General features: G+C 40.4%; 1 protein-coding gene across 1 annotated transcript in view; it reads left to right on the forward strand.

Moving 5' to 3' along the window:
• LOC124288909 (tetratricopeptide repeat protein 28-like) overlaps positions 1–25792 on the forward strand; it is a 223761-nt gene that overhangs the window by 14974 nt on the left and 182995 nt on the right. Inside the window, 1 exon segment of the mRNA XM_046725502.1 lies at positions 2310–2591. Within this exon segment, the coding sequence (XP_046581458.1) occupies positions 2310–2591 (282 nt within the window).

Below are 25792 nucleotides of genomic sequence, written 5' to 3' on the forward strand. Positions count from 1 at the left end.
AATGGGTACCTTGTAAGGATGGGAAAGCCACTTTAACTTGGTGCACCTAAATGGCTGCAAGATTTGTATGATCCCCAGTGAGTTGAGATTGAAAATATGATGTGCGGTTGAGATTGACATCCAATGATCAATGAAAACCAAAGTGCCTTAAAGCAGCTGAGCTGGATACTAATGATAATAACAGACTCGGCAGCGTTTCCTGGGAGAAGTCCCTTTCACTGTCTGGGCTGCGTGTGGAGGGGACAAGGGTCCTGAGCTGGTGACAGCCTTACCAGCCTGACTGTCAGGATCACCCGAACGCTGAAAACTAATTTTAATCTGTATTGACGCTATACAAATGGATGGATGGATACCCAAGCGTAAAGAGTTTTCTCAATCACGAATTGCACACTTTCGTCATTTGCTCTAAAGAGATTACGAAGGATGAACCTTGTATTCTGCAAGTCTAACTCTTTTGCATCAGTAACACACCTTCCAAAATCATATGGAACCAGCTTTCTTTCACTTCTGCCATCAGGGGAGATAACTCTTGGTGTAGTAAGGTTCATTCTTAAGCCTTCAAGAGCTGCCTCCCATATTGAGTACCTTACTACAAAATGTAACACTTAGTTCAAATAAAGTAAACTTTTCATCTCGATGGCACACCTATGTGCGCTCTTGTGCCAGAAACAGTATTTACAGGATTTAAATGTCAGTTGAATAAACTTTCAGAAAATATGAAAATCATGTTTCTGTGAAATTTGCACACAGAAAAAATTGTCATTAAAAATGACTACTTTTGGTCACATTCCGTTTAATTTTCTTAAAAAATGACTGGGAGTTTAAATATATTTCATAGTGTATACCATTTGGTAGCAAATAAGTATATACTTGTCGATGTCAATGTATGTTCAGGTTTTATTGTGTTTTTTGGTTTTATAAATTTTACGTAGAGACATTTGTGTGCTACATTCTGAAATCTATGGTCCATTGACAGGCAGGCATGTATACAAGTAACCCCTCTCTCAAACAGTCATGCACTTGTTTCTGAGAGGTGTCTCCCATACGCGTTACGGGGCTGCGGGAATGGTTTGTTTGTCTGTGATGAACAGTGGGAGGAAAGTTTCAGTGGCATGGGAAAGGCTTTCAGAAAATGTTAAAATCATGTTTCAGTGAAATTTGCACAAAGGTGAAAATTATCGTCAAAATCGACTACTATGACAGCAAACTGAAAACTATGAACTCTCAGACGTGTTTGTTGTTACATCATGGAAGTGACACCCTCTCTCCGTCATGCTTTCTGATGATTTTATTTCCTACAAATAATATAGTCCCGATAAAAAAATTGGTATTATATCCTCAGTTTTGTTAATAACAAACAGGTGTGCGTTCGTGTGCCTCAAAAACTGCATATATATTTTGAATCTATGATGAAGGGCTTTCAGAGAATGTTATTTTAGTTTCTGAAAAATATGCTCATGGATGAAATTCACTGTTAAAAACCATCAAATTTTGCTTCAATTTTGCACATTTTTGTCAAAATTTGACCATTTGATTTTGATTTGTACATTTTCATTAATGTCATTCGATAACTTGAATAACTATTAACGACTACCAAATTGTGTTCCATTATTTTCATAAATAACACTGTTAGAGATGTTTTTGTGTGACATGCAGAATTTCCCTGTCCGTGGTCAGGCAGTCACGCGAATGAGTGACCCCCCCTCAGGTAGTCACTTGTAGGTGCAACGGAAGACCGTCTCATGTACAGATAACGTCCTCTACTGTTGACAATGTTAATGTCAGTAGGGACAAGTTCTTTTCTTCATTTATCAGGGAGACAAAACATTGTATTAATGGATTTCTAATGGATTTCAGTATCTTTCCATAAATACATTTGCTGTATTATATGTTACAATCCTACATTCCAGGATGGCACTGCCTCCCTTCTTGTATCCTCTGTAGGTGGGATGTGTTCGGGCAGGCAGTTTGAACTTTGTTCAAGAACAGGTTCTTTCTCTTGGGATGATGTTTCCAGACATTGTTTTCAGGAAGTAAAAAGAATGCACTATGTAATGCAGGATAAGTAACATAGACACGATAAATATGAAAGATTAATAATTGTAATAATTTTCCTGTGTTTTTTTTATGACAGATAATAGCCACAAATAACTCCACATGGGACTCCTGTATCCACACATGATCATGAGGTTGTGTTCTTCTCATGCATTCATACTAGAAGTAGATGATAACATAGACCTGTTTGTTACATATTTAATTGTTACAGTCATCAACCTGCTATGGACATGATTTCTAATCCTTTATTGCAGTCCGCTGTTGGTGCATTTGGTGGGGGAGAAATGGATACTGTTGGTCGAGACAGCCCAAATAACCAGGCCCTTTTCTTGCAAAAAATAAGGGAAAGTAATGAAGCTGTCAACAATGGAGACTACCATCATGCCATTCAGCTTTATTCAGAAGCCATCCAACTGGACAGCAACAATCACATCCTGTACACAAATCGGTCAGCTGCATTTCTCAAAGTAAACCAGTATCAAAGAAGTCTTGAAGATGCCCAAAAAGCTAGAAGTCTAAACTCAAAGTGGTCTAAGGTAAGAAGAGCATTCTTACACGAATGCAGGCTTATGTTCTGAAAACAGATGACATTTTCTATGTTAAATGGATCAGTAAATTTCAATGAATAACTGCCCTGATGCGGCTGCTACCGGAATACTACCGGAGGCATCCCTACCTGACGTATATGCAGTGTTTCCTCAGTGGGACTAGTGTGTATTTTGGTAAGCCCATGTGACTTGAATAAAGCACTGTGTAGCATCAGGTAAGGTAAAACATTAGCTTTGTGGATATAATATACTTTGTTTTTATACTTAGCTGACACTACACCTTATGACAGGCACGGCTTCTTCTTCTTCCTCTGCCTTATTGTTTTGGTGCCACTGTCCACTCTTCTATCATTCAGTGAAGAATATGAAATTTTACAATCCTGGGTAGATAACTGTTGTTTCTAGTCAGGGATTGTCGAACTATCATTTGCGTATTTTTGTTACCAAAGAAATATATTTGTTAGGCAAACATTCTTGTTTCTCTTGTTTTGTATGCTCTTTGTGTATTGAATCGAAATATACTGAACAGAGAGGTCTATACAGTGATATGAATCCTAGAGAAACAATGGTGTAATGTTGCCTCTTGTACCTTCCTGATTCAAGGTACCAAAAACTTGCATTAGAGATTCCTATATATGGTATAGTTAAAAATGTGGTTGCTACAATTTTCTCAGTATATGTGGCTATCCAGCATAACTCTTATTTATAGATATTGAAACTGGGCATATTTATGTTTTAAGAAATACATCATCAGGGAAGATGCTCCCTTCCTCCGCTCCAAGTACAACTGCAATACGCCACAAGTAAAATAAGTAGATTAACTGCTTAAACTTAACTATCACAATGTGACTTCCCAACCAAGTACTACCGGTAACCTAGCATACACTGAGTGAGTGAGTGAGTATGGTTTTGAGCCGCTTGTAGCAATATTCCAGCAATATCATTATGGGGGACACCAGAAATGGGGTTCAGCATGACGAGCGAACACTTTAACCACAAGGCTACTCAACTGCCCCCAGCATACACAGAAAAGAAGTGAGGATTTTCCCACCTTTGTCCACAGAGCTGTGGTCATTTTCCATTAGATTATACGTCCAGTACTCCATTGATGATGGTGCCACATTAGTACAAATACTCTTAATGTTGGAATCTAAAGACTAATTTAAATGTTATATAGGGTCACCTATTTTGACGATTGCATAAGCCATAATTGTGTAGGATTTCAGTATTAATATTTATGTTTGAATTGCTTGTTTCCTTGTGAACAAAACATCACTAAGATATGTTGTTATTTTCTCTACAAATTCTCAACATGTGACCCCAGTTATTCTGAATTAGTGCAAATCATATATTATACATATTTAATTAAATTTATGATATATGTTTATGTCAGATATTTTGGCAGTATTTTGTTTGCTCACAGTTTCTTATATGAGTTAAGTGCTTTTGCTGTGTGAATGCTATGGCAGCTGACTGCTTTTGTGAGTACATGGAGCCCAGTCTAGAACAATACCAACATATTTAAGCAACTCCACAGTTGAAGATTGTGATCTTCAATACAAGCCTCCACACAAGGTATTGTTCTTAGCTAAGATTGCCAGTGGAAAAGCAGTCGCTAGTATGGTCATTCTAAAGTAGATTGTAAGTGGCTAAAATAGAGCGTAACAAAGCTTTTTCAGTGAAAGTAGACCCCCAGCTTGACATTGATACCCTAATATTTTCTCATGAATAAAAGGGACTCTCTGCACCTGACCTCCCTCTCTTATAGAAATTGGCAGAAACCAGCACTGCTTTCAGGATTTCAGTGTTATTTCTTGTGTGGGTGTCAAGGTGTGCACTGAACAGAGAGGGAATATGCTAACTGAAAAGAGAATTGTGAAATTTACTAAATGTTGTAAGTGAAGAGGTTTAAAGATAATGCTTCACAGACTGACATCTTTAGTGCTCAACAATTGTAAGTAGTGACAAATATTCTGTACATTTGGAAACTGGAGAATGATGAAATGGTCCTATCGATATCGACCTAAAAGAAAAAAGGTTTGTATAAATCTTGTATTGATGTTACATGTCAGTTAAAATTTGAAGTGCTGTTCTAAGGATTTTGTTTATGAGAAATCAAATGCCAAAATACTAATTTTTCCTTATAGTCCATTGTATTATGTATTTTCGTTCAAAGAAATTGGAGATTAGCAACAGTATACATTTTCTTAAACCACTCACTACACTTGATGTAAAAAACAATGTTTCCAATTTTTCCCATCGTCCCATTGGTGGCCATCTTGGATTTCAAAATGGCCTCCACATTCAATAATGTGCCACCCTTTTTTTCACTTTTAAGTACAATTCTGGTTCTATTTTCAGTATATATTTGAAGCTTTTATGCTGTTAAGGATTACTTGTATACACCCCAGTATCAAAGACACTGTTACTGTGTATACATGAAGGGGAAATGTGTTATTATATACAAAATTTAAACCTTACATATTTCATATCAGCTATTTGTGATATATATCTATACACTGAACTCTCAGACACTTGTATATTGTTATACTTATTTTGCTCTGTATAAAACAAGAATATTATGAATGTTATGATAACCACATTAGCTGTTAAAAATCAATGAAACTACTAACTTGTTGATCAGTGGTGTAAGCGTAGGAACAGGTTGAAGATGAATTTCCACAATGTCACAGAATTGATAGGTTAATGTCTATCCTCAGAATATTCAGACAGTATAAGCACAAAATACACAACACCATTTAGAGCAAGTCATCAATATCATCGTGATTTCCATTTCAGACATGTAATCATATCTCCAATCGAAAAGTTGTCATTAATGATGAAAGTAAATATCCACAATGTCACCGAAAGGAGAGGTCTTTCACACCCATCATAAGATATATTTACAGCAGTTCATCAAAGTTATCATCAGGTACTGTTTCCTCCACTTGAGACTCTTCATTCTCACACTGATTACTGCATTGACAAAGTTCAGTACATGGTAAGTCCTTTGATTTGCATGTACACCGCTGAGTTGAACAGTCTGTCTTGCACTGGCATCGAACCATCTCGAGAATAGCCTGGGGAGCTGGCAGAACATATGTGGTGACTTGTCTAAGCTGAGCATCCTTATCCCTATGAAACCCGTATCTCATTGGGTCCAAGAAGACTTGTTTGGCAACATGAACTTGAGCCCATACCCATGCCTGCATCTGAACTCTGTGAATGTGCTGTTTCAAGGCACCAAGTGTTGGAGGGAGCCTATCACTTTCAGCCATGTCCTTACAAAAGAGATACCATCTGAGTTCAGGAATTTCATTCAAGGTGATTGTTTTTGGACAACACACAGCACATACAAATCTAGCTAATGTTGAAAAGGTTTCTTCATCAAGATCTTCTCTACAACACAGCAGCTGCAAAGCTTCAACAGTGTCTTCAGTGGCTCTTAGAAACGTCTTAAACCAAGTTGTCTTCCCAATGCGAGAAAATCTACCTGTGTTATCAGCTCCAGAAAAGGCATGGAAGGCTGACAGAGCCTTCGCTTTTTCAACCCCAAGTGATTTCCATATAGGCTGTATTTGTACTTCACCTGATGCCATGCAGATAGATGTCTTTCGCTGAGATGCACAGATGGCTTGGTAGATCATCAGTGTGTCAGCCTCTTCATGGTTGTTTGACTCAAAGTTGATGCTGCTGTTACTTCTTGTGTTACCCGATGCTGAGGTGATGAAGAGCTTTGATGAATCCTTGTTGTACTCCATGGTCTTTGTTGCTAGGTACTCTGCAAGGTCATCCTTGGTTTGGTCATGAGATAAGAATCGCTTCAATGTGATGTGCTTGATTCTTGTTTCATCAGTTATTTGGTACTGGACTGGGTCCTTGCCATGACGTCTTTTTCCCCTTGTTGACCATTTAAGTGAATCAGGTTTATAGGTATCAAACACAAGAATGACGTCATCAAATTCTCTTGTAAGGCTCATCAGTCGGTTATTGAAGCAATGACTTAGATCCTTTACTGTCTCCACTGCAGGAGGTAACTGTGTCATCTTCTGAAGAAGAACCATACCATCAACTACAGCAATCCTATACACTGCAGAGTCAATTTGGTCAAGTTGAGGGGCCATTTCTGGATCACTGATCATATGACTTTTACCCAGTTCCTCAAGGCAACTGATGAGTTTTGACTTGTCTGTACATTGTAACAACATGCCATCCGGGGAAAAGAAGGCTCTTGGTGTCAGTGTGAATTCATAGTTCCCTATAGCATGTTTCAGGTCAATATCGCGGCTTGATCTGGCTAAAATCATCAGCCGTCCATACAAGTCCTTTGTTTCTTTCAGGTCCACAATCTTGTCTCGAAGTTTCACTGTTTGTTTCTTGCTGTCAGACATGAAGAGATGGTTGTTTTCCTTCTTCACTGGAGCCCATAGGCTGACTGTTCCATTGATTCTTTCTGCCACATATTCTTCATACAACTTTTGCCCGGTCTCGTCTATTTTGAGTATCTGAGAGACATACTGATCTTGAATACATGCATGTTATCAGATTCTGCAGCTTGTCCCCTTCAACAGTAAAAGGATTCCCATGACTCAGGATAGCATTCTTGATTTTGTCAACTGCAATATGGTCCCGCTGGATAACACCTGGTGCAAGGTCATGATGCTCCTTGACTTTAGCTGCTTCAAAATCAAACTGACTTTTGAACTCATTTGCTAAGCGTGACAACTCAGGTGCTGCCAGAAAAAAACGCTGTCTTGCATTTGCATTCCGTGATATGCCAACGAGACCAGAGTGTACCTTCATTAGTCTGTTCAGTTGTTCACATGCATGATGCACATCTCTTGCTCCCAGGACTGAAATTTGGTCATTAGATCATCCATGGCAATTTGTCTAAGCAGCTTGGAATTTGCATACTTCACAGATTCTGCCTTTTCACTTTTGTCAACTACATTACAGGCTCTGACAATTTCCTTGGTGAAATCAGAGTAGACCACTTGCAGCCCAGGATTATTCCTGAAAAACTCCTCAAGTGCTAACTCATACAGTGCAGTGTAAGAGTACAGATGAGCTTGGAGGCAGCGTTTGTAGTGGATACATTTTAGTATCTGTCTTGTTGTTGTTGGACCAAAAACATCAGCTTCCATCCAGGTATCATCAATTCCAGAATTTTCAATAGATGTACCAAGAGCTCTTAGAGCAGCCATAACAACATGCAACTCACCAAGCCTGGGCACAAACTGTCTTTTCAAGTCAGGACTGGAATCCAAAAGTTTAACAACTTTCTCGTATAGAGCCATGTCGAATGATATAACAGTTGGGTGATCTTTTCCAATTGCCAGTTCTTTCAGATTCTGAGCCTGTATCATTACTGTCAGTAGTGTTGACCATTCGTGTGCGACTTCAGGGAGTAATGGCAAAGCACCCACTTGAGTCATTGTCTTGCATTCAGACAGCAAAGAATTGTATGCAGTCCAGCCTGGAATCGTGTTAGCTTCTCTCTTTTCCCTCATTCTGGACATCACTGATGCTACTATCCATGCAAAGTGTGTCAAGTAATAGCCTTTAGAAATACCATCTCTATTGAAGTCCAGTTTTGTCCCATTTGTTGATAACTGTGATGTGGTTTTCAAGTCTGGTTTTCTGCAGGGGATCAGCTTTGTATGATAGGGAGCAACTGTAAGATTTTGGCCTTCCTGTATGTCCAGGGGTTGGGATATCAGTTCTCCTGAGGCATCAGCCTTCTGGTAGACAGCAGTCACAGTTCCATGTGTCGTTCCCTTTCCATCAGGTGTGTCTTCTGCAAAGTCCATGTTGTCAACAGCAAAGAAGACAAATGAACCTTTCCGAAGAAATGGTGGAACGTATAAACCGTTGAAGTGTCTTGTATTTTTAACTACAGCATTGGCAAGTGAAGTTTCTAGAAGGAGAGCACGCCTGTAAGGAATGCAGTAGTTGTGGGCACTGAGGAGATCCATGATCATCTTGTTTCTTGTGTTGTAGTGAACTGCAAGGGCTAATCCAAGCACCAGAGGATTTTCCTTTCCACGTAATCTAAATGCTCCAGACTCTCTTTGCTGTTTATATTTTACCTGTCTTCTGGATTTGACACCATACATGATATTTTGGCAGATTGTAAGTACACTTCTGTCAACAGTACTTGTCTTTTCTTCACTGCTGAACTCAAGTTTTGTTCCAGCCATTATCCAACGAATGAGAGAGTAGAGTTCAGAAGGAACATCATCTACAGTACTTGTAACTTGCATAGAAAAGTTGCCGTTATCTTCTTTCTGAAAGGCCTCAATGCTCTTGCGTACCAGCTTGGCAGATTGGTATATGTGTTTCATATTTTCCATGCTGTTGTCTCTCTCAATAACATTATGGACCATTTCTTCCTCACAAGCATTTGGGGAATACAGCACAGCAGGTTTCCGGCTGTCTTGTTGAAGGACAGATTTCACATTGGGCAGCTCGGAAAGGATCTTTTCCTTCAGCCACTGCCTTGTGTAGGTAGGCACATGCTTGTCCAACGTTTTAACCCCTCCAAGCATAGAGATATATGTTTTCTCAATTTCCTCTAGTGATAAAAAAGCCTTGTTTGCTGTTTGCTGGTCCACCAAATCAATCAATTCAGTTATACATGCAGTTTGAACTGGATGCTTACTTTCCTTGTTTTCCTTGCTGGTTTCCTGGCGTAGGACATGGAAAACATGGTTGGTCCAACAAGTCTTGTGATATCGGACATCAATGGCATGTGCATCAGTTGGAGAAATGGTAGAGTTTAATCTTGTTTTCAGAAAAGGATTTCTTGAAATCTCAATTGCATCTCTGAGGGTTGAGCCAGCTTTTTCTGTCCTGACCTTGAAAAGCTGCTGTTGATCATCCTGTTGACAGAAGAAACAAAGATTGTTGTCAAATGGAGATGTTGATGATCTTGTGAAAGGCATTGCTGAACACTCAGGCTGACTTTCGTGTTCAAACCCCTTTTTTTTCCTTCCCCTCTTGCTGCATGCGATTTGTTCAAAATCCTGAGTTTAATGCTTTCTATTCCTGGCACGTTGTATTTGGTCTTTATTTGTTGCATTAGAATAGCAGCTTCTGTGCCAAACAGCCTTGTGTAATACAAGTGTCTCCTTTGTGCAACCTTCAAGTCTCTGGCAGATATCAAGGTACGGTCTGTAATGTTATGGCCCCAGTGACATATGGGAGACAACTCCTGAAGCCTTGAGTGACACAAGCCAACTGGAAGTAGCTAGTTATCTCCCTTGGATCCAGGAAGTATGGACTTACCTCCCTTAGTAATGGCTGATTAAAAACCTGTGTTTAATGCCACTGTGTTTGTCATCCAAGAACATCAGCACGTACAGAACATAACATGGTGCCAGAATAGCAGGATAAGCAAGTTCCATGCCTGCAGCTCATTCTACAAGTGTCATTTCATTCTGAAGGCTGATTTCTAATCGGATGAGACTGTTTTGTGAACAATAGTGTGAACAAGCTCAAATCAGCATGGCTACCTCACAAGTAAACCCTGCATTGACTGGAGCCTGATAAAAATCTACCAGAAGAGAGGGAAGAAGTTTAAACAGCATGTGACATTAATGTTCAAAGGACCCTTGAAGAAAGTTAGTGAAGAAGAACAGTGTTCATATTTGCTGATATGGGTCGGTGCCAAAGGTAGGGACATTTACAACACATTTACCATGTCTGAAACTGAAGAAAAAGCCTCCAAAGCCATTTTGACAAATTTGGACAATATGTAGCACCGAAAACAAGCATTATCTTCGTGACGTTACAAGTTTCATACACGCTCGCAAAAGGAGGGAGAGTCAATTGAAGAGTTCGTGAACACACCTACAACTCCTCGTTAAAGACTGTGCATATGACAAGCCTGAAGAAATGGTCCGTGATAGAATCATTTTATGCATTATTTCAAAACAATCTGCAGAAATTACTCACCAAAGGCGACTCACTGACAATGCAGCAGGCCATCGAGATCACAAGATCTCTTACGAAATAACTCAGTCTCACCTGAAACTGATGTCTGCCTCAAGACAGTGCTGAGAACGTTGATGCTATCAACAAACACAGAACAAGATCCTACCCATACCGACATGGTCCAGAACACAAATCTGGTCAGAATGAATGCGGAAATTGTGGGGGCATCATGAGCACAACAAGGAGAAGTGCCCTGCCAGAGGAATACAGTGCCACAAGTGCAAGAAGTGGAACCATTTTTCCAAAGTCTGCCGCAGCAGTACACAGACGAGAGACCAATAAACAACACAAGGGGCAAGAAGAAGATCCACACTATTGATTATGCTTTGGACTCCAGATTCAGACACCGACCTGTATATTGGCGTCATCAATGGCGAAGCTAATGAGTTCCCCAACCAAGCCTTTTGCCGATATCAGTGTGGATGGAGACCACACAATCAGCTTCAAGATCTCAATACAGGAGCACAAGTCAATGTCATTCCCAAGAAGGAATACGACAAGATGCCCGTCCAGCACCCACTCGAAGAAGCTGATCAGCGTCTCACCAACTACTCAGGACATGTTCTCAAAGTCCTTGGGCGATTCAACTTCAGTGTCAGTACAAGGAACGGTCAGCAACCGAAAGTTTTATGTTGTGGAAGCCAACGCACCTCCAGTAATAGCCTTCCAGCATCCTTGTCACTGCAACTCATCAAGCTTGTCCTTGCCCTGGAAGCCCAGCCAAGGCAGAATCTCCTAACCCCATGACAAAAGAATCAGTGCTATCTGACTTCAAGGATGTCTTCACAGGTGTGGGAGAATTCGAAGGTGAATGCTCGATACATCTTAAGCCAGATGCTACCCCCTTCCGCATCCACCAAGACGCTGGCCCCAATCGCAATCAGAGACCGGTTGAAAGATGAGCTCTCCGACAAGATGGAGAAGATGGGCATAATCTCCAAAGTTACCGAGCCTACAGACTGGGTCAACTCCCTGGTTGTCGTTGAGAAACCTCACAGCGGAAGCTCGGAATATGTCTGGACCCCTTGATCTCAACAACGCCATCCAGCGCACCACACTATCACATGCCAACACTTGAAGATGCGCTCACCAAACTGGACAGGATCCAAATACTTCAGTAAACTGGATGCAAGATCTGGGTACTGGAATATCAAACTCTCTGAGAAATCATCATATACTTGACAACGCTCAACTCAATATATGGCAGATACAGATTCATGCGTTATGCCATTTGGACTTGTCTCAGCCCAGGATGAATTTCAGCGTAAGATAGATGAAACATTTGGAGACCTCACAGGAACAGTTGCTATAGTTGATGATATCCTGGTTCATGGAAGGACCAGGAAGGAACATGATGCCAATCTACAAGCTGTACTAAGTCGTTGTCGACAAAAGAACGTCCGCCTCAACCCTGACAAGTTATCCATTGGTGTCACTGAGGTCAGTTACTTTGGTCATCTCATCACAGCAGAGGGCACAAAACCAGACCCCACAAAGTTGAAGCCATCAAGCAAATGTCGCCTCCCAAAGATAAACAAGAGTTGGACACAATGCTTGGCATGATCACCTACCTCGCCAAGTTCGCGACCTTCCTTTCAGAAGTCACCAGCCCAATGAGGGAACTGTTGAAGCAGGACGTAGAGTTCCACTGGGACAAACGCCAAAACGACGCTTCTGGAGAAGGTCAAGTTACTAATCACAAGTGAGCCCGCCCTCGCTTCTTTGATCCGACAAAGCCCATTACTCTACAAGTAGATGCCTCGAAGAATGGATTAGGTGCCACCTTGCTCCAAGACAAGAAACCAGTGGCATATGCTTCAAAGGCTTTGACCCCTAGCAAGCAGAACTATGCTCAAATTGAGAAGGAACTTTATGCAATCCTGTTTGGTTGCAAGCGGTATCATCAGTGCATCTATGGCCACACCGTGACCGCTGAGTCAGATCACAAGCCGCTTTGAAAGTATCATGAAGAAACCTTTGACGGCAGCACCTGCACGCCTCCAGCGTATGCTACTGCAATTACAGAAGTATGATCTACGTATCGTCCATGTTGCAGGAAAAGACATACCAGTTGCTGACACGCCTCGCGCAAGTTTCTGACTACAAAAGACGATGGGATGTCAGAAGAAATGGAAGCGCAAGTTCATATGGTACTCGTGAAATCTCCTGTGAGTGACCACAAGATGTCACAACTACGAGACGCCATTAACAATGATGTTCAGATGAAACAACTGAGGACAACCATCCTCAATGGTTGGCCAGATTCCAGAAGCCTTAATGTCCAGAAAGCATCATCGAATACTGGAATCATCGGGACCAACTTACCGTCATGGATGGTCTCATATTCAAAGGGGAAAAGATCATCATTCCCAAAGGCCAGAGATCCGAAGCTCCTCCAGAAGATCCACTCCAGTCACTTCGAATGGAGAAGTGCAAAGAACGAGCCCGCGACATTCTATTCTGGCCCGGCATGAACGCAGAGATTGAAGCTGCAGTTGCCAATTGTACAGTATGCTGTGAGAAACAGAGATCAAACAGCAAGGAACCACTACAGCCACATGAAATACCATGCCGCCCCTGGCAGAAGGTGTGTGTGCAGACCTGTTCACTTGGAACAACAAAGAGTACATCGTTCTGGCTGACTACTACAGTCGCTTTCTTCAAATAGACCAGCTCAGAAGCCTGTCTTCATCAGCAGTGATCCGCAAGTTATCCGTCAACTTTGCACGCCATGGGATCCCTGAAATCCTGATGAGTGACAACGGTCCACAATTTGCATCAGCTGAATTTGCAGACTTCGCCAGCAGATGGGACTTCAAACATATTACATCAAGCCCCAGATATCCTCAGTCCAATGGACTAGCTGAAAAGTGTGTGCAAATATCGAAGAACATTCTGGACAAAACATACAAGGATGGCATTGATCCACTCCTTGCACTGCTAGAATATCGGACAACACCAGTTGACAACTTGGCTTCGCTCACAAGAACTTCTGATGAGCCGACGCCTGGCGGTCAGTGCTTTCCCACCACTGGCAAAACAACTTCAGCCCAAAGTTGTCGAACCTGCCGATGTGTGTGCAAGACGCTTAACAAGTTCAGTCCCGCCAGAAACTGTTCTATGACCGAGCCGCCAGGAATCTGCCACCGCTTCAAATGAATGACAGTATCTATTTGCAGACCGCTGACAAAACCTGGAAGCCAGCCCAGATCACCAGAGTAGATCCAAATCGCCATACCAAGTGCAGACAGCAGATGGTGCCCAATATCAACGCAACAGGCGCCACCTAAGACACACACCAATGAGAAACCCCAGCAGCAATACCGATGATACACCAACGGACTTAACATCAGTGCCGTCCATCTCTGTGTTTTAAAGTAGCAGCTCATGTATGATTTCCAACAAATTGTCATAAGATTCCAATCTTGGTTGTGATACAAGAGGGAGTTTGATTTTGTCACTGGTAGCATTTTGACATAAAATGCACAAACTCCAGTTAAGGTCCTTCTCATTTGTTGTTCCATGACAATGACTTAGCTGTGGTATTGTTGTCATGGTGACCTGAAAATATAAATATAATTCGTCTATTTTTTGTCATATCAACCCAAATGAATTAGTTATTGTAAAATAATCACCTTGCAAACGCCTTTTCCAAAACCGCATAATCCATGACAAAATGTGAAGCAATTATAGTAAAATCACTACGTTATGATCAATTGCAAGTCAAAATCTCACATGGAAATAATAGTATAAATTCTTTAACAAATAATCACAATAAGTACCAAAAATAAGAATTTTATAAACTGTAATCACTAAAGGATACAAATACAACACCTAAGTAAATTTAACTATAAACTATCTTGCAAAATTGAGATATTTTGTAATTTTGTTCACCACACGACCCTATAAGGAAACATTGTTCTTGTTTGTTGTAATGAAATTATCATCTGTGACTGCATCATAACATATTAGGGGCCCTTTTAGGGAGGATGTTTTAATGGCAATATTGTGGTGATACAAACCATGTTTCCTGATTTAAATAATTAAAATACATTCTATATTGTCAGAGATGTGGACTTAATAATATACTTGATATATAACATCACGAGAATAGCTTTAAGAACACATCATATACAAAACAAGTAAAGAATATCCCCAAAAGGCCCCCTATGTTGCATACAAGCACAAAGACCAAACACTTGCTTTTCACTTATTTAAGCAGATATGTAACATTCTATCTATATGATAGCATGTCAAATACTATGAAAATGTCAACCAATTTACTACTAAATGACTCAGGAAATGACAAATACATCTAAAAATCAAAATAATGCTAAGGAGGCAAGTGGTCTCATGTGATAGAATTAATTGATATCACATTTTATAAAGTATTTTCAATCAAAATATATAGAGAGATATGTCAACACTTGAAAATATTGTTATATTGACCTTCAAGTCATGCTTGATATCCACTGTGTACCATCCTTTAGACACAAAATTGTCTACAAGTTCTTCCTGTTTTGCAAGTCATCACTGCCATGTTGACGTCATAGGACAGGGTCACAAAGGGAGACAACTCATACGGCAGTAATCTCCTACAACTAATTATGCTTCCACAACTGGGAAGGAACTTCATGGTGTCAACTATAATGAAGTTTTATTCACTTTAAGAGAAAGTGAAAATTTGGAAACATTGTTTTTTGTAGAAAGTAAACCCTAAAGAGTGTAAAATAACACAGAGAAACAAATCTCCAATTTTTTTGAACGACAAATTAAAAGTGAACATAATGCAATGGACTAATTGTGAGTGACTCATGCTCTTTTTGCTTGTCTTCTTCTTCTTGCGAACATAGTGGAACACTTGTATCTCCCTAATTGAAGCTCCCTTCAATGTAAAATCACTAATTAGTACACCACGAGTTACCTCCCTTCCACAAGCGCGGGAACGAGGGCGCCACCTCCACCCATGTGCCTCACTCTCTCCTTCTTCGCCCAGTGAGCTGGACGTGAGAGCGCCTGTGTCTCCCGACACACTATATCCTTTGATTATATTTAGTTAGTTACCTCGTATAGACATCTATAGAGGTTTAGCTAGTATCCTTCAACAATTATATATTGATATTTAGTCGTGTTTCTACTGTTTATTCAATGGACGCCATGTTTGTTCTGTGGATTACGTTGATGAAAATTCTGTACTGTTGCAGATTACGCTTTTTATTCTGCTGCTGATCCGCATTTAATATGCCCTAGCTGTACTGGGCGCCATGTTCATTTTATTCACGTGGCAGTTGCGGTTCTAATTTATCCAATTCTGCCTTTAATAAATAATTACTTTATGTTTGAGACGCCAGCAGCAGATAGGTCGCGTATGCAGAGTCTAGCCATGACTGATACACCTGAACCCTCACCAGTCTACTGCTGTTGGTCGACCCTCTCCCGCCTGGTATTCCGCTAGAGTGGTGGAGAGTGGGACGAGTCCGCCGCCTCCAAGAAGCCGCCCTGCTTCCCCAGACATCCCATCGCCGCAGCCGAAGACTAGAGGGCTTCTACTGCATCTCAACGCAGACTTCACACCCCAGGGCAGCGCCGACCTCTGAGGGGAAATCAACGAAGTCTACTAGAACTTTCTCAGCCGAGATTGTTCCGCCGCAGATTTGGGCCTGTATGATGATCAGCCGATCATCATACCTGATGTACATCAAAAGAATGACCGATGTCGGCAACAGTGATGTCAGCGCAGATCAACATGCAGCCTGATGTACCAACGCTGATATTCGATGATCTTCCTGAGGGTCCCGTCGCTACCAACACTCAACGCAGACTTCGCACCCCCAGGGCAGCGTCGACCTCTGAGGGGAAATCAACGAAGTCTACTAGGACTTTCTCAACCGAGATTGTTCCAGCCGCTGAACTGGGCCTCTACGATGATCAACCGATCATCATCCCTGGCGTACGCCACAAGAAGCGACCAGTGACATCAGCAGAGATCGCCATGCAGCCTGATGTATCTACACTGATGTCAGACGACTTCCCTGAGGGCTCAGCAGCTGTCATCGCAGAGAGGGCACCGACCACTTCGTCGCAGACCATCCCAGACGAGCTGTTGCAGCAGATCATGACCATGATGGAGGGCCATTACAGACGGGAGAAGCAGCCAGCCCAGGGCCTGAGCAACGCAGACGACACCCCAGAGGCACCCCCAGTCAGCGTAGCAGCCACGACGAAGCAGCCTTCGAGAAGGAAGTCACAGACCACCTAGACGAAGGACCCAGATGTACAGTCTTCGCGAAGGCTTTCGCGAAGATGGGAGAGATCGCCACCGCCCTCGGCCTCATCCTCAGATGCGACTCAAGGTCATCCCATAGACGAGATCACCTAGACGATCTCCACGCCGCTCACCACGACGATCTCCACATTACATCACCACGCCGATCACCTCACAGGTCACCACACAAGTCAGCAGCGTCACCCGACATAGAGATAGCAGCACACAGGTCACCATCAGAAGAGCATCAACCTCTCATCACCGATGCTGGTACAGAAGATGATGGAGACATCATCTTCTCAGACGCTGAGATAAGATATTGGATGGTAAACAACCTAGATTTATCTTCACCGTCCAAGAGTGGCAACTCAGCGCAGACATACCTGATGAAGGAAGACGATGTAGACGTCGTCACCCTACCTCCGATCGACCCGATTGCTGCGGTGCCACAGAATGTGGACACAGCCTACCATAAAGGCATGTAAGTTCAAACGCCAGAGGCGTATGTTCTTTGGCCTTAATAGATCTAGAACGATCAATGAGATTCTTATCACCAGATTTCGTGACACGATTTCTGAAGATGATAGGATGATCTACTCGGCTCTACTTATGCAGAACCAGCAAGAACCACCCTGTATGAAGCTAACGCTCATATATTGATCGGACTCTAGACACTTCGCTAAGGAAGTCCCAGGCCGCCTCCGCGAAGGAACTAGAGCCTCACCAGTTACAAGGGACGTCACGGAGGAGTAGCGCTTCGCCGACCCCACATCCTGTTGAACACAGAGGTCGTTCACGAAGCAAGCATGAGTCAGGATAAGTATAAAATATCAATTTTACTCTAAAAATTACATATATATATACTGATCGGGCTCTGACTCGATACCTTCGCGAAGGTCGCGAAGGCTAAGTGGCTCCAAGTCTACTTCACCCAGAAGATCTAGAAGGGATACTTCGAGAGCTTCGCGGAAGTCTCCGGCGCTCACCGAGGAAGTATCCTCCAAGGTCTCCATATACTAGCCACTGGCCATATATAGCTACTCGCCAGTCCGTTCAAGACATCGCGATAAAGTGTCTATCAACTGTATGCTATATGTCGCCTATAAGTTTCCACGCTAAGACAATTGCACAGGCTATTTACAACACAGAACGCCGCTATATTAATTAGTCAACGACGCTTCATAGATATTCACAGAAATCAACTTTCCGTGATAGATTGCTAGAATATGCTATCCCGCACTACGATACGACATTATCTACATGCGACCATTACTTAGATCTGCAGACAATTCAATATCGAAATTGAACAGCAGCCTTGTTACAGCGCAGTATAACTCATAATCGCCAACGCTTCTGAGAAGTAATATGTACAACAAGTTCAGCTTTAATTCTACAATTATGACGATACATTCATGTATACAGTCTACAAGCTGACAACTTGCAAGTTTATTGTACCTTTATATAAGGAAGTCGGAATTATATTCAAAACTGAAGTTACTTTCACGACAGCCAGGAAAATAACCTACCCAGCATTAATATTACAGAGCGAGGTATTCGCTACCGGAGGTTTCTGCGTTTACCATTAACCCTCAAACACGTGGTCACTCGGGTAACTTCGAAGCTACGGTGAAGACCGACGATTATGCTAATATAAACGACGGCAAGATTTTATACAAGGTTTTTCCTGCTACACCGGGTGACATCACAGCTGGTATTCTACAGAATCAAAATGCCTTGTTCTGATTGGACCATGATGGACAACGACTCCACGAGAGAGGTCGATCTTAGTTCACAGTTCAAGACTCACGCTGCAAGTGACAACTATATATCAGTGAACGAGCAAGCCTCCTTACAGTCCAGTTAATCTGAACCTTCATGATTGGGCTGCTTTCTTCAGGTTAGAGACCTCCCCTGTCAAGTTAGGACGAGGCACGGCAGTCAGGCTGCATTTTACATAAAGTTCAACGAGGACAGACACACCTGGTTTGTGCACCTACATCGCCAAGGACTTTCGAGCGAATTTACCTAGACGACGGAATACAAGTGGATCTAAATCCACAGCGTCTCAGACTACAACTGAATTTCATCATCAAACTACTAACACAACTAGATGGTTAGTAAACCTACTTAAGCTTTCTGATTGGAGGATTAAAACGGAAGTTTCACGCTCCAACTTCGGGATCTGAATATAGTGCTCCAACACCTCACAAGTGAGGTTTATGAACACGCCTGGATGACATACTTGGACTTCATGATACGATGATTCTATCACGATGGCCAGCAAGAGCACTGTAAATTTATCTCCACTGAACCAAACAGGAGGGAAAAATGCATCAGATTATTTCCTCTATCTTCAAGTTACGCAGACTGAAGTCTCATGTACTACCATCTCCTTTGGATCAGAACTGTCATACTATGTGCCTACAAGACTATGGACCCGATCCAACCCTCCATGAGCTTCTAATACTCATGATATTAGAGCGCTAACTTCTACAATTGATCTACACAAATGTTATTTGAAATTATGGAGGGGTTATTTCTGGAGATCCGATATGGTGGTTGCCAACCATTATCTGAGAGATATCACCGTCAAGGACGTCTCAGGTATCCACCAATTCAGTCCCATGGTCCTCGCACAACAGTTGACAGTTCCTCGAGAAGATAAGTCAATCTTACAGATTTCTACTTATCTTATAACAGTACTAAATAGCTACATGCTATATATAATTTGCTTAAGTTCTTTTTTATCATCACAGTACTATGATTATTACATCATACAATATATAAGTTAACAACTCTACAGAGTTTGTTATTATATATTTACCTTAAGTTAATCATATCTTAAGTGTAGTACTATGGTTGCATTATAAATGCATTAGCTAATAAACTCTACAGAGTTTTTGGCTATTATATACGTAGCTTAAGTTAATTATATCTTAAGCATAGTACTATACACATATTGTAAAAATATATTAGCTTACAAACTCTACGGAGTTTTTGCTATTATATAGGTAGCTTAAGCTTATTCATATCTTAAGCTCAGTACTATGTTTATATCATATAAGTATATTAGCTAACAAACTCTAAAGAGTTTTTTGCTAATTGGCTTAAGTTTCATCATATCTTAAGCATTATGGTTACATTATAACATGTATTAGCTAACAAACTCTACGGAGTTTTTGCTATTATATATGTAACTTAAGCTTATTCATATCTTAAGCGCAGTACTATGTTTATATCATATAGGTATATTAGCTATCAAACTCTAAAAGAGTTTTGCTATTATATATTTGGCTTAAGTTTCATCATATTTTAAGCTTTATGGTTACATTATAACATGTATTAGCTAACAAACTCTACGGAGTTTTTGCTATTATATATGTAGCTTAAGGTTTCCTTCATATCTTAAGCTCAATACTATGTTTATATCATATAAGTATATTAGCTAACAAAACTCTAAAAGGTTTTTTGCTATTATATATTTAGCTTAAGGTTTTCCTTCATATCTTAAGCTCAATACTAGGTTTATATCATATAAGTATTCTAGCTAACAAACTCTAAAGGGTTTTTTGCTATTATATAATTAGCTTAAGTTCATCATATCTTAAGCAGTATGGTTACATTATAAAATGTATTAGCTAACAAACTCTACGGAGTTTTGCTTTTATATATATAGCTTAAGTTTAATCATATCTTAAGCTCAGTACTATGTTTATAACATAAAAAGTATATTAGTTAATAAACTCTAAGGAGTTTTTTGCTATATACATTTAGCTTAAGTCTAATCATATCTTAAGCTTAATACTATGGTTACAATATAAGTCTATTAGCTAATAAACTCTACAGAGGTTTTGGCTATTGTATATGTAGCTTAAGTTAATTATATCTTAAGCACAGTACTATACTCATATTGTAAAATATATTAGCTAACAAACTCTACAGAGTTTGCTATTATATATGTAGCTAAAGCTTATTCATATCTTAAGCTCAGCACTATGTCTATATCATATAAGTATATTAGCTAACAAACTCTAAAGAGTTTTGCTATTATATAATTAGCTTAAGTTTAAGCATATCTTAAGCTTAGTACTATGTTTATATCTTAAAGTAATTTAGCTAACAAACTCTAAGGAGTTTATACTAGCATTTTAACAAGCTTAAGTCTATTAGTCTTAAGCATTGTATTAATGTTATATATACTTTATCATAATAAGTACATTGTAATAAGTATATTGTAATAACCTTTATATGGCAGCTGATAAGTTAGCAGCAGGAATTCATCAGTTCAGTGCCTTTATGAAGTTCCCATAGGGTTATTACAATCATCACAGTTCAAATCACTAATTATTAAAATCCAAAGTATTATATATTCCCACCTCTCTTTTCCTCGTAGGATTCTACAAGCAAAAAGAGCATGAGTCAGGATAAGGAAAAATATGTAATTTTTAGAGTAAAATTGATATTTTATACTTATCCTGACTCATGAGGTAAGCCCTCCCATCCTCCCCACATAACACTTTGGATTTCCCTGTAAATTCAAATGTTGGGCTCAGTATATGAGGAGAGAGTGAGGCACATGGGTGGAGGTGGCGCCCTCGTTCCCGCGCTTGTGGAAGGGAGGTAACTCGTGGTGTACTAATTAGTGATTTTACATTGAAGGGAGCTTCAATTAGGGAGATACAAGTGTTCCACTATGTTCGCAAGAAGAAGAAGACAAGCAAAAAGAGCATGAGTCAGGATAAGTATAAAATATCAATTTTACTCTAAAAATTACATTATTGCAAATTAGCATTGATTGTTTACAAAACTCAGCAACCCCTTCTTCAAGTTTCATATAAGTATCCTATATATATATTATCTTTGCTTTCTAATGTTAACCTTGTGCCAGCCACCAGTCCATGAAAGAAGGAATTCCCATTGCATACATTATTGATGCTATGTTTTGTTATCAACTGGGCGAAAAATAAATATTGCAGTTCAGAATTTTAGATTGCCAGTTAACATTTTTGTTTGTATATTTTACACCAATATTGTGACATGTATTGTAAAGAAGACTGTGTGCAGATACTGTTTAAGTTTGTTGGTTGTATTCCTGCTTGTACCTTGTTTTTATAATTAGAGCTGATGTTTCCTATCAACAGACTTCTAGATACTGCCCTTTAGCGTGTTTTAAATAGTCATTTTCACAATGACAGCTAAGAAGTTCAGAAGTTTGACTTCTGAATAACATTTTTGGATAAAAGTCGTCAAATTTTAGAGTATGTAAAATGTGGTGTCTACTTAGGTACCGGGTATGTGGTCAACATAAATACATTTTTCTCCTGTTTTTGATTCTTTTACCAGGTTTGGCCTTTGACCTTCCCATTTTCAGTTAATCTAGATACTAGTTTTAGACATTTATCTGAAACCTGAATGTCAATGAAGCTGCAGCATTATGTAAGTTAGAGATATTTCAGAAGTCTCTTGTGTTAGATATGCCTTCTGTGATAACATTACTGAATTTCTCATGCCGGCCCTTCACTCGGCCATTGTGTATCATACGTTGTAGCAGTACCCCTTTGTTGCATGTGATTTTATGTGATCCACATAAGGTTTGATATTACTCTGCCTATATCTAATGGTGTAAAGCCTGGCAAGTAATGCACCTGGCACGTGGTATAAACAAGATATGATCGTATAACGCTGAATGAGTGATGCATAAAACCACTCAACATACCTCAAGTGATTCAGTTTCATCATGTGCCATTGTGGATACTTTAACATTTCTCACTGTAAATAGAAATAAAACAAAATGAAAATTGATAAGAAACACCTGTTCCATTGAGATAAGATGGGGTTAGTTTGAGCTGACTTTTATTGATTCCCTGATGCTTTCAAATTGTTGTTTGAAGTTAAATTTTATGGACAATTTTCAATTAATATAAATAGTTTCCTCTTACTTTTACTGTAAATAATAATACATCTGTTGACAAGACTGAAGACAACTTATTCTGACCACTACTTGGTTCAGGGGGATCATATACTGTAAATCACAAAATGTTTGCGTCACGATATTTTTGCGAGTACCCCGCCCAACAGACATTTTTGCGTCGTGATATTTTTGTGACTTGCCTAATTCTCAAAAATAGATTGCAACTGAAAGTTCTATCTAATCACATATTAAAAGTTGCCGCTAACCTTGAACTGAGCTCAGTAGAGTACTTCTGCGTGTCTAGATCTGTTGTTGATTATATGAACTGGTGACAAAGAAATCAATATTGTGTCCGACTGTTAGGTGCCAGAACTTCTGAATCCTGTTGAAACCAGTTGTTTGTGTGTCATGCTCCCATGACAGACCATTCTCTTCTGAGGTCTTGGTCAGACATGTGTATCCTTAAAATTGTTCTTGACTCGTATCTGTTCTCTTCCAAAAAAGTAGTGGACAGTTGGGAATAAATTGTAAGATATATTCCTTTCTCGTGGTACTTGTATCACAAAAGAATGGCTAGGGTACACATTACAACCAATAGTATGACAGATGTTTTGACTTCTAACAATCTTGAGGGATGATTAGGATCAAAGATGGAAAATGACCTTGGTAAGCTGATCTTTTTGGATGAGAAGTGTGTTATACCACACCCTGATTTGTCAAACATTCATTCACTTGATGAGTCATACTGCATATGAGTTTCACAATGTCCATTTGAGGAGATCTCTCTGTCTCACTCTTGTTCCAATTCCCACTGGGCGGTTGGTAGCCTAATGGTTAAAGAGTTGGCTCGTCACGCCGAAGACCCCGGTTCAAATCCCACATGGGTACAATGTGTGAAGCCCATTTCTGGCGTCCCTCGCTGTGATGTTGCTGGAATATTGCTAAAAGTGGCGTAAAACCAAACTCAGTCAGTCAGTCAGTCAGTCAGTCAGTCAGTCAGTCAGTCCATTTGCCGCCAAGATCAGCCAACATGTTCTTCTGGCCAAGATACATCTTAAAGTTGACGCCAAGATCAGCCAACATGTTCTTCTGGCCAAGATACATCTTCCAGTTGACGCCAAGATCAGCCAACATGTTCTTCTGCCCAAGATACATCTTCCAGTTGATGCCAAGATCAGCCAACATGTTCTTCTGCCCAAGATACATCTTCCAGTTGACGCCAAGATCAGCCAACATGTTCTTCTGCCCAAGATACATCTTCCAGTTGACGCCAAGATCAGCCAACATGTTCTTTTGCCCAAGATACATCTTCCAGTTGACGCCAAGATCAGCCAACATGTTCTTCTGCCCAAGATACATCTTCCTGTTGACGCCAAGATCAGCCAACATGTTCTTCTGCCCAAGATACATCTTCCTGTTGACGCCAAGATCAGCCAACATGTTCTTCTGCTCAAGATACATCTTCCAGTTGACGCCAAGATCAGCCAACATGTTCTTCTGCTCAAGATACATCTTCCAGTTGACGCCAAGATCAGCCAACATGTTCTTCTGCCCAAGATACATCTTCCAGTTGACGCCAAGATCAGCCAACATGTTCTTCTGCTCAAGATACATCTTCCAAGATCAGCCAACATGTTCTTCCAAGATACAGTTGACGCCAAGATCAGCCAACATGTTCTTCTGCCAAGATACATCTTCCAGTTGACGCCAAGATCAGCCAACATGTTGTTCTGCTCAAGATACATCTTCCAGTTGACGCCAAGATCAGCCAACATGTTCTTCTGCAATGGGGGGAAGGTCTGGGCTTATTGCCAGATATGGCATTCTGTGGATCTTGTGCTTCTTGAGGTGAGCCTTGATGATTTGTGCTCAGTGAACTTTATCGTTGGTGCTCTGAAAGACAAAATTCCTTGCAAGCAAGGAAACAAATGATGCCAGTATGTTATCCTGATAACACTGTGTGTTGACCATTCCTTCCATGATGTGGAGTTGGGTTTCCTCAGTCATACTGATGCCACCCTGCACCATAACCGATGCGCAGCCTGTCAGGAGGTCTCAAGTAGATATTGGCTTCATGTTCATTTGGAAGTAGTCAGACACAACCATTCCCTTCAAGCACTGCCTCAGTGCGAAGTGAACCAGGACTCATCAGATGACATGACAAGTGATCCTGGTCACCTTAGTTTGGTTGTTGTGTAAACCTTTTACATATGTGGGCAATCTGAGATTTGTAAGGTTCAGCATAACACTTGGCCGTTGAGAATGGAGTTGAGCTGCATGTTGATGATGTCTTATTGTCAGACCTATTGCCTGGTGGAAGCATGCAGCAATGTGATTTGCTTTTAGAGCACATTTTGTACAGTCTATTTTGTTTCAGTAGATGCAATGACCTGGGACATCCTAAACTGGATCAATCAACAACATTTTGGGTTTGTTTCCATGGCAACAACTTTGACTGAAGCTGAAAATTGCGATAGTGCTTACAGGGTATTTCCAGATCAGATCTTGAAAACCATGCAATATTTCTTCACCAATGTTGGTACATAGATATGTGGTAGATAGTGATGAACTGGTACATTTTGAAGTTTTAAAAAAATATGTTTTTCGGGTTTCCATGTCCACAACTTGGATTTAGGCTGGAAACAATTGTTGTGCTCTTCAGTTCCATATCTGTGATTCTTCATTGCTTTTCCTAATGAGAGGTTTTTATTTCTTTTTGAGTTTATATGGTATACGAAAGATATTCACTAAACATTTTTGTTAAGTTTTATATGCAAATGAAGATGAGGCATGATTCTATGCTGATGGATATGCCACTTTGCTTTCCAGCACTGAGCATGGATCAGCAATTTTCATCAAGGAGGAAATTGATGATATATCTCTGCCACTGCCATCATATAGACTTCAAACAATGTCACGTGTCTCTCATGCTGATGTAACGTAACGCTTCTTGCACTTTTTTGTGTACAAACCAACTATGAGTGAAAAGTGGAGTTGAGTGAGTCAACATTTAGTGTA

Source organism: Haliotis rubra, unplaced genomic scaffold (genome assembly GCF_003918875.1).
Source record: "Haliotis rubra isolate DU_JTF1 unplaced genomic scaffold, ASM391887v1 Scf429, whole genome shotgun sequence".
Classification (NCBI taxonomy): Eukaryota; Metazoa; Mollusca; class Gastropoda; order Lepetellida; family Haliotidae; genus Haliotis; species Haliotis rubra.